Below are 13,528 nucleotides of genomic sequence, written 5' to 3'. Positions count from 1 at the left end.
TCTTAACTGGAAGAAACATTTCCATCTACATTGAATAATCAGTTTGACGACAGTTATCTTTTATTTTATTCTTTTATGTTTGTTAAATAATTTAATATGTCTTTGAATATGGTGGTTTGTTCTGGGAGGAATGAAGGTAAAGTATGAGCTTATTCTTAAAACTAATTTTAATATACTACACGAGAATAAAAGTTTCCCTCATAATCACCTTCAGTACCAAAGACCAAAATTAAAACTCTGATGAACTATCACAAGCAGATAAATATCTTCTTCTAGATAAAATTTCTTAATTGCAACGGAGGAAACTTCAAGTTAAGTGATTTGCAAAAATCCCAAAGCCAGCAACCTACTGGAGCCTGGTCTAGGATGACTCCTGACTCCACTCCAGTTCACTTTCCATGGTAACACGCACTTTACTGTCCCCTGGAAAGAGGATATTTTGTTATTCAGATGTGATTCTAAAGCAGTTTTTCTCAATCAATTCCAGCACTGTGGGGAGTTCGGACTGATAATTCTTTGTTATGGGGCACATTCCTGTGCATTATGGGATATTTAGCAGCAACCCGGGCCCCTGCCCACTAGATGCCAGGAACGTTCCCCTTCTCCACCTGTTGTGACAACCCAAACTGTTTTCAGACATTGCCACATAATCCCTGAGGGACAGATGGCCCCCAGTAAGGAACAACTGCTCTGAAGTCCTCCCTATCCTTAAAATGCTTTGAACTTTGATCAAAACAGAAAGAAATCAGGAAATTCTGTACCATTTCTCATGAAAATTTTAATGTCAGTTATACTTTGCACAACTGTACTACCCTCTAATCAAGAAGTTCGGCCTCTTGTGCTTGCTCTCTAAATGTCCAGTTGCTATGACAGTCTTCTCCATCTGCTCAATCCAGTCCTTGCCATTCTTAGCTTGGCTTTGTATCAGAGGAAACTACATTTCCCAGGCTCCCTTGTTCTTGGGTTTCTAGATGAGGTCAGCCAACGGGAGGTACTGGCAAAAGAGTGGGCCAGAGGAAAGAATCCAGGGCACTTCTCCCTTTCTCTGTTGTGATGATAGCTGCTGAGTCACCTCCGTGGCTCCTACTCTTGCTAACCAGCCCTTCCTCTGCGGTCCCTGCCATGGTTCCATCTTCTGCCAGGTGGTTCTGGATCCCGGCATCTGGTAACACCATCTCTGGCCCTCCAGTTCTAAAGGTGGTAGTGACTCCCCACAGTTGCTAATCTCTGGTTTACCTTGCCTTCCCATTTGGCTGCTTATTTCTTCCTTCATCTGTGTAAGCAATTGGTATGGACTGAATTTTGCACACACACACCCTCTGTCCCTCCCCCTCCACAATTCATATGTTTGAGCCCTAACCCTGAGTGTGGCTCTATTTGGAAGTAATTAAGGTTAAATTAGGTCAGAAGGGTGGAGCCCTGATCTGCTAGCATTAGTGTTTTAATGAAAGAAGACAATGGAGAGTTCTCTCTCTCTCTCTAATATTCATTGTTTAAGCCACTGAGTCTGTTGTATTTTGTTACGGCGGCCCTGGCTGACTAATACAGCAATTCCCTGCGTTGTATTTCCGTTGTTTGAAATAGCTAAGAGAGTTTTATGCTTTCCTGCTTACCCTGACACAGCTCTTTATATCACTGATACCATAAAAAAAATGTTTACCATAAAATATCCTAATATGTGCCTGACACTGTGCAAAAGGCACTTCCATATTCATTCCCTTATCTATTTCTCCCAACACTGGGCAAAATGACATGACATAAGGAGCCCAGGTTTCGAGTCACTTAGACTGAATCACAACTCTTTTTTTTTTTTTTAAGATTTTATTTATTTATTTGAGAGAGAGAGAATGAGAGACAGCATGAGAGGGAGGAGGGTCAGAGGGAGAAGCAGACTCCCTGCCGAGCAGGGAGCCCCATGCGGGACTCGATCCCGGGACTCCAGGATCATGACCTGAGCCGAAGGCAGTCGCTTAACCAACTGAGCCACCCAGGCGCCCTGAATCACAACTCTTGCTGTTGCTGGCTGCACGATCTAAGAAAAGCTAGTTAAGCCCATTCATCTCTGGTTTCCTTGTCTGTAAAGTGGGCCAAACAATAGTACTAACCTACGAGGGTTGTTCTGGATTAAATGAATTACTCTATGCAAGGTGATTTGATTATTTTTAGGCACACAGCATGCTCTCAATAAATCTAAGTATTAGTTTTAGCTATAATTTGCTGAGCACCTATTGTGTGGTAAGCACTGTGATAGGTACAGGGGACATAAAGACAAAATAAGAAACAATCAATGCCCTCAAAAAGTTGCAGTATACTAACAGAGACAAACACATGAACAGGTGATTAAAATAAAATATGGCAAGTACATTAATAGACATATGGGAAAGCCAAATAGAGCATGATCCATTTGGGAGGCAATTGTTTGGGAGGTTTGGAAGGCAACTGTCAAGGTTGGGATCCCAGTTCTGCCGATCACTAATGGCTTTACTCTAGGCATGTTACCTAACTTCACAGACGTCTCTATTTTCTCCCCTGCCAAATGAGGATAATAGTATCTAGTTCATAAGCATGTGGTTAAGAAGAAATATGACCATAAAAGTACAGTTTCTGCTATGGTTCTCAGGTGATGACAGGGGCTCAGAAAAGGATAGTTATCTTTATCAGCAACAGGGGAGCACAGAATTAGGTTGCCCAACCCAGCCCACTATGCACCCCCTGCCGCCCGTTTCCCACTCCTTCCCCACTCTGATCCATTTGATAATGACTGCCTTTCTTTCCCTTCCTCCTCCTCAGAAGAGGAGATTAAGTCTACCCTACTTGTCTAGTATGAGTATAGATAAGCACGACTGCTTCAGAAAATTTCTTGGACAGAACCTATTAAATCTAAATATACAAATACAAAGCTATTCTACCCCTGCATACCTATTCAGAAATCAGTACCTATAAGCACCAAAAGATATAAAAGAATGTTTACAGCAACTTTATTCATACTAGCACCAAACTGGAAGCAAACCCAACACCCATCAAGAGGAGAGTGGGTAAATACGTTGTAATTATATTCATATACGATGGAATATTACTGAGCAATGAGAATAAACTAGAGTTGCATACAATAATATAGACGAATCTCACAAACAAAATGTTGAGTAAAAGGAGTACCTACTTACTTTACTATTTCATTTATAGAAAGCTCAGGAATAGGCAAAATGAATCTATGGCCATAGAAATCAGAAGAGTGGTTACCTTTGGGGAGGTATTTGCCGAGAGCAGTGATATACTGGTAAATGATTACCAACAAACTCTCAAAAAAAAGGGGAAAAAAAATCCTGATTTTACAGCATTTTCCAATTTCCATGGTATCAATCCTCCCACCACGGTGGATTTCAAGCTACCAACGTGATGTCACTGAGCGTATGTTATATATACAATCTGCCCTGGAGAGCCGTTGGTGTGAGCCAGCTCCCGCACGTCAGAATGAAGGGGCATTCTGGTGTGCTGAAAATGTTCTATCCCTTGATCTGGAAAGTGCTTGCATGGCTGGAGTCTTAAGATTTGTTCACTTTATTGTGTGTATATTATACCTAAATAAAAAGTAAAATGTAAAAATGCCTGTAAGAACTAGAAAGATAAACGCACTTATATCCATGTCCCAGAGGAAGATCCAAAGAGGTACCAGAGATTCAAAGACTAAAAGACAGCACTCAGATCTTCTTGCCCCACCCCTGCCTCAATAGCTAGGAGAAAAAAGAGATACCATTAGTAAACAGTAGCACAAATAGAAAAGAGATGCTGACTCTTTCAGCTGGGCCACTCTCAACTTTTTCAACTTGAGGTTCAACTTAATGTTATCACCAATGGCTGATATACCACACAAAAGAGAGTGTTGCTTCTGAAAAGCCCAGATCCACTGCTTTAACTAACTATGGCACTATCTGTCACTTAACAATGAAGATTAATCCACTGGGTGGCTCCAGATGAATGTTTTAAGCACAGTATCACCTGAACACAATGATCAGACATGGAAATACACCAGCATAAACAAGGTTACTTTTATCTTAAGTAAAAATCATTCATATCATTTTCCTTGTGTCACTCACATCTTAAATATGTTCAGTATGTCTGGAAGATACCTGTGATATATCTAAATGAAACATTTTAATAAGACAGCCGCTCCTAATGGGTACAGCACTTGTATATTCAAAGTTACAAAGTCAAAGCAAAATGTTAAAGGGGCTTGATGGATGATAGCTCGGCACATCCACAGATTCATTTGCTCCCAATCTGGCAGTACAGGACCATAGAAAATACCAGACCAAGTACCTAGAAAATAAAGTAACAAGATTAACATGGGAATTTAAAATGCTGGAGACATTATAAATAGACAGAAAGAACATTACACATGAAAAGATTCTGGCTCCTGACAGTTCTAATCTTATTTATCTAAGTCATCTCTCTGCTTGCGAAACTGGAGCCTCCAGTGGGACAAAAGAGCATTGGGAAAGCTCTCTGAGTATCTTTGTGCTTTAATCAGAGTTTTTAGCTAGCCAATCCACTTCTAACTGGCCCTGTTTGGGCAGTACTGGCTGCCCCCAGAGCACCCCATCCTTCTCGAACACACACCCTTCTGTGGGGCATCTACCCTGGAGCTCTGGAGAACTCAGGCCTCTGGGGGCTAAATATACCTACTGCTTCCATGGAAGGGTTATATGATCATCTGGTTTAGATCATGTGCATAAAATCAAGGAGTCTAGAATTTCTCCTGCCATATTTTTAGGCATTGCCAAGAGGAATGAAGAAAGTCACTTTTTGTTCTTAAAATGCTTCTAAATCTATGGGGAATAGCTTAATTCAGGAATTTCCTTTGAAGTGAAAAAGCACAGCTGAAAACCTGGGGCATAATTTCCATCTCGTTAAATGGCTCTCCCAAGAATGAGGGGCCCCAAAACGTGCCCTCCTTGACTCTGCAGTCAGTGCCAGGCCCTGCTGTGGCTTCGATGCAGAAATGATGGAAAGGACCCGTGTGTATTACAGATGGAAAGTTTCCTCCCCACCAGAGGCAGGAGGGGAGTGAGGTGCCATTTATGCTGAGTCATCCTGAGTGTTCCTACTGTACTGAGGCATCCTGCTTACTAATTCTTTCCTGGAAATGCATTTCAAACTAGAACTGCTGCCCAATATTTATTCCTTCTTAAAAATAAAACAGTAGATACCAATTCTCTGCAAAAATAGTAAGTTTCATCCATAATGTTCTTTTAGAATGACCTGGAAAAGCCCTGAAATTTCTTTTTTTTTCTTTTTTTCTTTTTCTTTTTTTTTTTGCCTTGGTCCCAAGCCTTCAGTCTGGGAGACAAGTATCAGGAAAGAGGAAAGAAAATGGGCAATAAATAAATAAATTAATTATTAATTAAAGGAAGAAAGAAAATGGCCAAAATATTGGGATAAGGCAACTCTCTATTGTCGTTCACTGTCACATCCTTGAAATAGAAGTCCACCATTCATCAGCAGAGTAGACAGTTAATATCACACTTTCTTGCATTGGAAAAGATAATTTACCACTGTTCATAAAAACAGAAATAATTAAAAGAGATTCATCACATAGTGATGTATGCTAAGACTCGGGATAAATGTGCTAAGTAGTGTGCATGAGTTTCCGTATTCTGAGGCAGTCCAAAAAATGTTATAAAATTCTCATTTCCCTCTCTCTCTCTCTGTTCCTAGGACCTCCTGTCAAGATAATGTTTATCTCACACAGTGATGACGATCATTGTCAATGTCTTTTCTCCCCCCTGCAATTAAAATGAGGAGTGGAAGGGCTGCTCATTTTTTGTGCTGTTAAGTTGTGTAGTCAAATAAGGAGACATACGATAGTCTGGTTATTTAATGCTGAATAATGAGAATTCCAGTGCCTAGAGATAAAATTTTCTTACAAAATAAAGCATTTTGCATAGATGCCTGACATCCTATCCGAGAAAAATCCCTCAGGGACGTGGTCTTAACAGAGCCTTGAAAATAACTATTGGCCCAGCCTGGGCCTATGCAGATTATCATCAGAGGTCTAAATGTCAGAGGGTGATTTTTTGTGTGTGTGATATTTGTCTATGGAAATAGTTTGAATATATTTTCTGCAGGAAGATATTTGTTTCTATTTCCTTCTCAAAAATAGTTATTAGAGGGATTTTTCTCTCTATGTATATTTGTGTTTTCTTGAATTTGAATTCGGGAAACAGAATGGATAAAGGCCTGTTAGGCAACTAGTATTAATGCCTATAAGACAGACTAATGCACATTTTTTGGATATAGTTTTATAGACTGGATATTTTCAAAGCTCCTTTTTGAATTAAAAGAGAGGGAATATAAAATGATTTTTTTCTCTTCAAATCCTAGAGGGAAGGCAGGTTTTAGATTGAGGGAGTGAACAACACAAAATGGCAAACAGTTCTTTGAACCAACTCTTTGCTATATACTACTGTATAAATTCCATACCTATAAATTACTCCATGGAAGTTTTCTACTAAGGTCTTTTCCTATACATGTCTTTAGAACAACCAGTAAAATATCTAAATATGTATCAAACACATGGAATATACCAATTTCACAAAATACTGAAATGCTATTCCTCTTGTAATCTTATTTTCCATTAGATGTACTTAGATTCTTGGCAATGCCTTTGGCTATGATACGAGAGACATTGATCTTCCCAGTTGATTATGTCCTTATTTTCTCCAGATTTGCTTCCAAGAAGTTTCTTAAAAGCATCAGTGGTTTATAGCCAGTCATAGTCAATTGTCTGAATTCAAGTCTAACATGGATTTGACACTTCTATTGACACTTACACTGAACACCTCATTCAAAGCCTGATCTTTCAATCAGTCACTTAAAGTATACTCCACCAACATATACGTACATGTGTTTTATGCTTATAAATGTATGAGTACATCTGTGTGTGATTCCTTACTCATCTCTACAACCATTAGCTCATTATTTCTAAACTTGCATGAACCCAAAATACAAGGCAAAGCAGCAAAGGACATTTTACAAAAGGCAGAATCAAAAGAGAAACAGACCTTGTGCATAGCGCCATTTGACGTCCATCATATATCAGACAAAAAGAAAGTTAGTCATATCTACTGACACAGAATGTGTCATACTTAGACCTATTAATTTGGACTGCAAGGAAGTCATACTCAACAGCCCAACTTGCTGTTCAAACTCTACTAGTAACCTAAAAGACCACTTAGAACACTAAATTGCTTCAATCCCAGCTAAAATTCCTCTCTGTTCGGTAAAGTAGCACAAGTAAGAGGTAGAAAGCTACCAGAAATCCCAGGGAGGACACTGTATAGCAATCTACGAGAGTGAAGCAGAAGTTAACTCATCTGACCTAACCAGCCCTCAGGGGTAAAAAGCAGGAAAGCACCTTACACGTCATTAGGATTCTTGCCAATGTCCTGACAGGGGATCAAGAGTGAATTGACTCACTTGATATCTAAATTAGCCAAGATCTGGAATGATTCCAAAAATGCTTCTCTGAAATAGTTTTATTTGATCTTTTTAGCAAAGAATTTTAGGCCATGTAGAAAGCATCTTCAGGTTCTTAAAAAAGTCATGTCAAGAAAATCCATCAAGATAAAAATCCTATACGGGACTTTTTTTCAACACCAATAATCAAAATGATGAGAGTAAATATATAAATCTCAAATTTCCTCTAAAACTTCTTCAAGTGAGCCCATAGTCTTTAAGGCACATGTCTCTAGTTTTTTAAAATTGTTAGATTTCTCTAGACGGAACAGCAGGAAAAGAGCTCCCCACACTCTTGAGTTGAATTTTTATTTTCTGCTTCAAAATCGGGAAGAGAGATAAGAAATTGTAAAGCTCATGTTTTGGTTTTGTTTGGTACTTTTTCTTCTAACTTCAGGAAACTTTAACTCTTGGGCTAGTTTTCAACAGGAAAAGGATATCTGGGACTAAGAACTGTGGAAGTTAATTCAATTTTTGTTTCCCAGTGGAGAGATTATTCATAAATAATGGTTTCAGCCCTGCTGAATTGATAGATTATAATCCTCTCCCCAGACCGAAGACTGATAGAGCAAGATGCTAGACCTTGGGCAGTTGGCACCCAGTGTTTTTCTCAAGCACCTTGTTTATATTTGGCTTACTATAAATATTTGTTGGAATTAATTAATGAATAAACAAGGGAATGAATGAAGAGTCAACAATGCAAGGTTATACTGTACCTCAATAACCACCAGTCCAAATGCTATTCCAATAACTATGAGAAAATGTTTTGCAACTATTTCTTTTATGAAAGAAATGCATGGCTGTTAAAAAAAAAACAAAACATAAAAAGTTACATTTAATCAAAATTTTGACCTTATTTTAATTAAGATTTCCCCCCCACACACACTTTGGGTTGACTTTTTATACTGCTACAGAGGAACACAGTCAACAAAAAGGAATTGGCTTATTCCACTCTGCCATTCCACCATGTGACACTCCACCCTGCTCCAAAAGGTTGTTAATTGTGGCTTGTTCATATGTTAGAAAGCACCAAGAAGTAAAATTTTGCTTCAACTATCTCATTGCTAAATCTAGGGATCTTTAGGTATAAGTAATAATTTTATCCTAACTTTCAATTATTCATTTTAGAGCTATTATCACTTTGTGTATTTTTAGGCTCGTAATCTGCAGCAAAGAGTTCCCTCATTGGGGTTTCAGCTAATTGTAGCACAAATTTTCATTTTTAAAACAAGGTTTTTAAAAAAATCCCTTAATAATTTGTATCAGGGTTATTTTTACTTTAAAAAGGAAAAAATTATTATGTCCACTATTTTGTCTTTACTTCAGATAAAAACGAGAATTTAGAAAGTAGCCTCTCTGCCACATTTGTTAAAATATAGTCAAACTAGCATGCAATTTCAAGCTTATAACATTTCAGGCCAGACCTAGAAATTCTAACAATTGTAAACTATATGGATAATTTTCAAAATGGAAAAATACTACACAATGTAATAGTGGTATTATCTGTATTGCCAGAAAATATATCATCCCTGTGATAGTCTTACATGCACAGAGGGCTAACAAAATATTGCTATGGTTAATAAAATAAAAGTTCTCCATAAGGCTGAGTAATGGGTTTCTTCAAGAATTACATTCTTGAATGTAATGGGTTTCTCCATTCACATCTGATCCAAAGTGGTAAATATTAGAGTAAATTATTATGTCATTTAGGGTTAACCATGAGATTAATGATCTTATCTACTGAGTCACATTCATTATATTTGAGGAGTTTTCTCCCCCTTTCCCCTGCAGATAACCAGGTTATCTTGGCAAAAGGGTGGGGGGGGAAAGAAATGTGAATTATGGCCATTCCAGATTTCTTATTTTTCCAGACTTCTTGCAAATGACAGAAGGCAGATGGATGTCGTTTATGAATTTATGACCCTCCTTTTGGGAAACTGGTGCAGCTCTCAGCCTATCTTCTGCTGAATTATGTGTGAATTTGGAGGGAATGTCTATTACTCTTTAGGATAAAAAAATCTATCCTGCGGAAAAACATCTTCAAATTGGAATCTTTAACAGGCAACAGATAACAATCTGCAACTGAATTTACTAATGTCCTCATCATCCTAAGTGGTAACTGCATTCATTTACACCATATTTATTTCCCCTCTTTCCTCGCAGATATCACATCTCTAAACTAGGTCGGAAGGAATATAAAAAGTAAGAATAAAACTGTTTAATGACACTACTTTGACAATAAAAAACATGGTTGCTCTGTAGTCTGGTTGGGATAACTTCTCCCCGTGAATTATGTTAAGTACTAGTAACAGCAATTCCCCTTTAGAACAGAGTCTCCTGATTTTTGATGAGATTAGCAAAAGGAATGTGACAGCCAGCGGGAGAGAGATATCCCCCAAGATACTTTCTACTTCCTACTATATAATTAACCTCAATAGCCATTACTACACCAATGTCAAAATGAAAATAATCTTCAGGTATTACAGAAATTAGTTCATTGACATATAATAGCTTTTACGCATCTTTCTCTCAACTAGATTATAATCTCTTGGAGGGTCCAGAAGTATGTGTGATTTTAGCAAGGGCCTGTCTGATACATAGTGAGCACTGAAGAATAACAGCAAATAAATGAAACATTAATATCAATGATCATTTTCCTATGCATTCCTCCCAAGCAGAAGGAACAATTTATGTAAAGCCCTGTGGTAAGGGACAGATATTAAATCCGTGAACCCTGAAGACTGTGTTAGATAGGGTCCCGTAATACCTTGTCCCTATCTAAGAAATACCAATAATTCGTTGAAATGATATTGCCTAGTTTTCTTTCTCTCTTCATTATTTGAGCAACAGCTCCATGAGTGCAGACTTTGTGCCTGTCAGGAATGGATTTCCAGTGGCTGGTAAAAGGCCTGGCCCATAGGAGGTGGTCAGTCATATTTGATGAATTAAGCAATAACAAGAAATATAACATTCACATATTGACATCTACAAGTGACATAAATATGACATCTACAGTACATAAAAGACAAACCCAGCTTTTTCAATTGACTTTAAATGTCTGAGGCAACTTCTCAATTGGAGCAATAATTAGGCAAGTTGATTGATACACTTAACATCCAGAGCCAAATCCCTAAAGGTCAAGTCTTTATACCTACACAATTACTTGAGAAAAGGAACCTTTGATAAGAAAAAGAAATCTTTATTTTGTAAACTAAAGTGAAAATATAGATTTCTAGGATTTATGTTAAAATAGAAAAAATAGAGAAGAATAATGATTAAAGTCATTAATCATTATTAATGAGGATGAGATAACTTTCATCACTTAGCTTGTACTTTCCTTCTCCTTGCAGTGGATTTCTTTGGTCTATTAATGTTGACTTTAAATGATATCAGACTCATAGAAAAAAATGAAATACTTTCACTTTTTTTATATCTGCTTTTATCTTTCAATTTTTTTGGCGGGGGGAAATTCCTGGGACGTTTATATCATTATTCCCATTGTAATTGCTTGCAATTTGATTTTTTTTGTAAAGACTCATTGTGGAAAAAAATTAACAGAACTATTTACTGTGTCAAATTTGATTTGTTCTCACCTGTTGGTAAACATATTTGCCTTTATACATCACACAAGAAGACTCTGATGGACCTGGACATTCACATGACATATAATTCTCTTGAAAATTATTTCCCCAGTCAGCAGCTCCATTGACCAAACCACAGCATTTAAACTGTTTAATGAAAAGTAGATATAAAAAAACAATCACCAAAGAAGATAAAAAAAACATTGTCAATACATTGAATCCTATTTTTCTGGAACCATTATTAAGATGTTTCCTATACTAAAATGTCGAGTAAATCACCTCACCAACTTCTCTGGATGTAGAAGCAAAAATGAAGGAATCTTCCATTTTGGTCTTAATATTAATGAAGGAAAAATAGGATTGCAGATGCACAAGTCCGAGGAAGTTGGAGAAAAGATGAAAAACTCACCTAGTTTTAAATGATAAAAGAGAGGGGATGAATCAGATCTATGTATCCTAGATTTGGGGAAAGAAGCTTCCAAAGAGTTCATGAGAAAATCAAGTTCTCTTTAAAGAACTTTTGTTCAAAAGAGATGAGAGGTTTTAAAAGATGAAATTTCCATCTCATGATCTTTGATCATTTTTGGAGGAGAGGAGGAAAAGAGTGAGAGGTCTCTCAAAGGCCAAAGAAGATGCCTATTAGTGAGCCTCCCGTAAAGCTGAATTTTACATGGACATCCGCAAAACGGGGGAGGGATGCAAATGAAGGATGAAACTCTTAAAATAATGTCAAGGAAGGCCCAGAATATATTGAAATGTGGGGAAACACTTAAGGAATCTATGGTCATGTCTTGGGAAGGAAAAACAAGGAAGCAATAAACATCATGATTCAGGGTATATGGCACACCATATGATTAGATGAAAGAAAGAAGTAACTGTCCCTCATCTTGTTCTATTTAATCTATTAGAAAGACAACTCTTCATGAAGAAAAGGTAGAAAAAAATTGCTGGAGAAAATAGAACCAAGACTACATGGTTTTCTAGGCTCAGATGCATTATAATGCCAGGATATTGAGAAAGCTTCCACTTACTGGCTGGGTGACCACATTACCCCCATTACTTAACCTCTCTGTGCCACAGTTTCTTCATCTGTAAAATGCAGATAATAGTAGTTGCTCACAGTATATGTAAGTCGTAGATTTGTTGTAAAGAAAAAAAAATGGGAAAATTCTTGTGAAGATATGAAGTGCTTAGCCCAGTGCCTGGCTTGTAGAAAGTACTCAGTATGTGTTAGCTATTGTTGTTGTTATTTTGTGGTGGTTGTTGCCATTTCCATTATGCTCTGTTCAACACTGATATGAATAATTCAGATAAATATTTGGAAAGTACCTTTTCAACTCTGTAGTTGATACAGAGCTGGCAGTGATGATTAACGCTTTGGGGAATGGAATCAAGTTCCAAAGTTAGTTCAAACAATCAAACCAACAAGTTCAGTGGAAGCAGATATAAAGTCTTGCACTTTGGCTCAAAGCCTTAATTATACAAATACATGACTCAGCAGACATTCATATGACAAAGAGTGAAAGATTTCATTTGGCCCCAAAGTCAATCAATATGAGCAAAGAGGGCAATCTTGAAATAACTTCCTTTCCTGTTTCCATGGTAGACATGATTAATTGCTCATGCTTTCTGACTAAATAATCTTGAATAATATTAATTGATATAGACAGCCGGATTTTTTTAAAAGTCCCATTATATGCACTCACAGATCAGTCCATATCTGACACCCAATATACCTCAGGATTCCTTAGGGAGGCCTAGAAACAGAAGACACGGTAGGAGGTAGAAAGGCTAAACTTGGTATGATATCTGGTCACCAGATCAGATGTGAGAGAAGTCGAGGAAGAAGTTGGTCAGGATTTGTTGAAAGTGTTATCACAGCTGGATGAACAAGGCACTGTGCAGTGAATAATACAACAACCTCTAGACAAAGAGTCATCACCAAGAATCCAAGAGGAGCACATTCCATTAGTATGTTAGCAGAGAATTCATGGGAGGAATTCTCTGAAATCCAAAGAGAAAACCACTTTGTATCTACAACTTCTATCCATGTGTGGTGGGGCCCCAAGTCATCCAGCCAGAGTTTGGTGTAGGATTCTTTTTCCAAAAAAAGGCATTACTAAAAAGGAAAAGCCCTGGTGGAGAGAGGAAGAAGGGAGGGACGGAGGGAGGGGGATGCACAAAGCGGATCATCAGGAGCGGATGTAATACGGGATGCTTTCTCACTGCACATGGTTCAGCTCTGTAGAAATGAGCCCAGTGCCCTACCCACCTGTCACTCCCACTCTGACCCCATGCATTGGAAGAAAGAAAGGAAGAGAAGAAAAGAGGGAGAGAGGGAGAAAGCAAGGGAGGGAGAGAGGGAGGGAGGGAAGGAAGGAAAGCAGGAAGGAAGGAAGGAAGGAAGGAAGGAAGGAAGGAAGGAAGGAAGG

The 13,528-nt window shown here is 38.0% G+C and overlaps 1 protein-coding gene across 1 annotated transcript in view; it reads right to left on the bottom strand.

Annotated features, from left to right (window-relative positions):
- Positions 1-4,018: 4,018 nt before the first annotated feature.
- TSPAN8 (tetraspanin 8) overlaps positions 4,019-13,528 on the bottom strand; it is a 31,016-nt gene continuing 21,506 nt past the window's right edge. The window contains exons 6-8 of the mRNA XM_021678588.1: positions 11,109-11,243; positions 8,232-8,315; positions 4,019-4,317 (exon numbers count right to left, since the gene is read on the bottom strand). Coding sequence (XP_021534263.1) covers positions 4,264-4,317; positions 8,232-8,315; positions 11,109-11,243 — 273 coding nt within the window. The 3' untranslated portion in view covers positions 4,019-4,263. The remainder of the gene's footprint in view (positions 4,318-8,231; positions 8,316-11,108; positions 11,244-13,528) is intronic.

The sequence above is a fragment of the Neomonachus schauinslandi genome, chromosome 5 (genome assembly GCF_002201575.2).
Source record: "Neomonachus schauinslandi chromosome 5, ASM220157v2, whole genome shotgun sequence".
Taxonomy (NCBI): domain Eukaryota; kingdom Metazoa; phylum Chordata; class Mammalia; order Carnivora; family Phocidae; genus Neomonachus; species Neomonachus schauinslandi.
The sequence above is the reverse complement of the archived record's forward strand: the minus strand, read 5'-3'. Positions and strand labels throughout refer to the sequence as shown.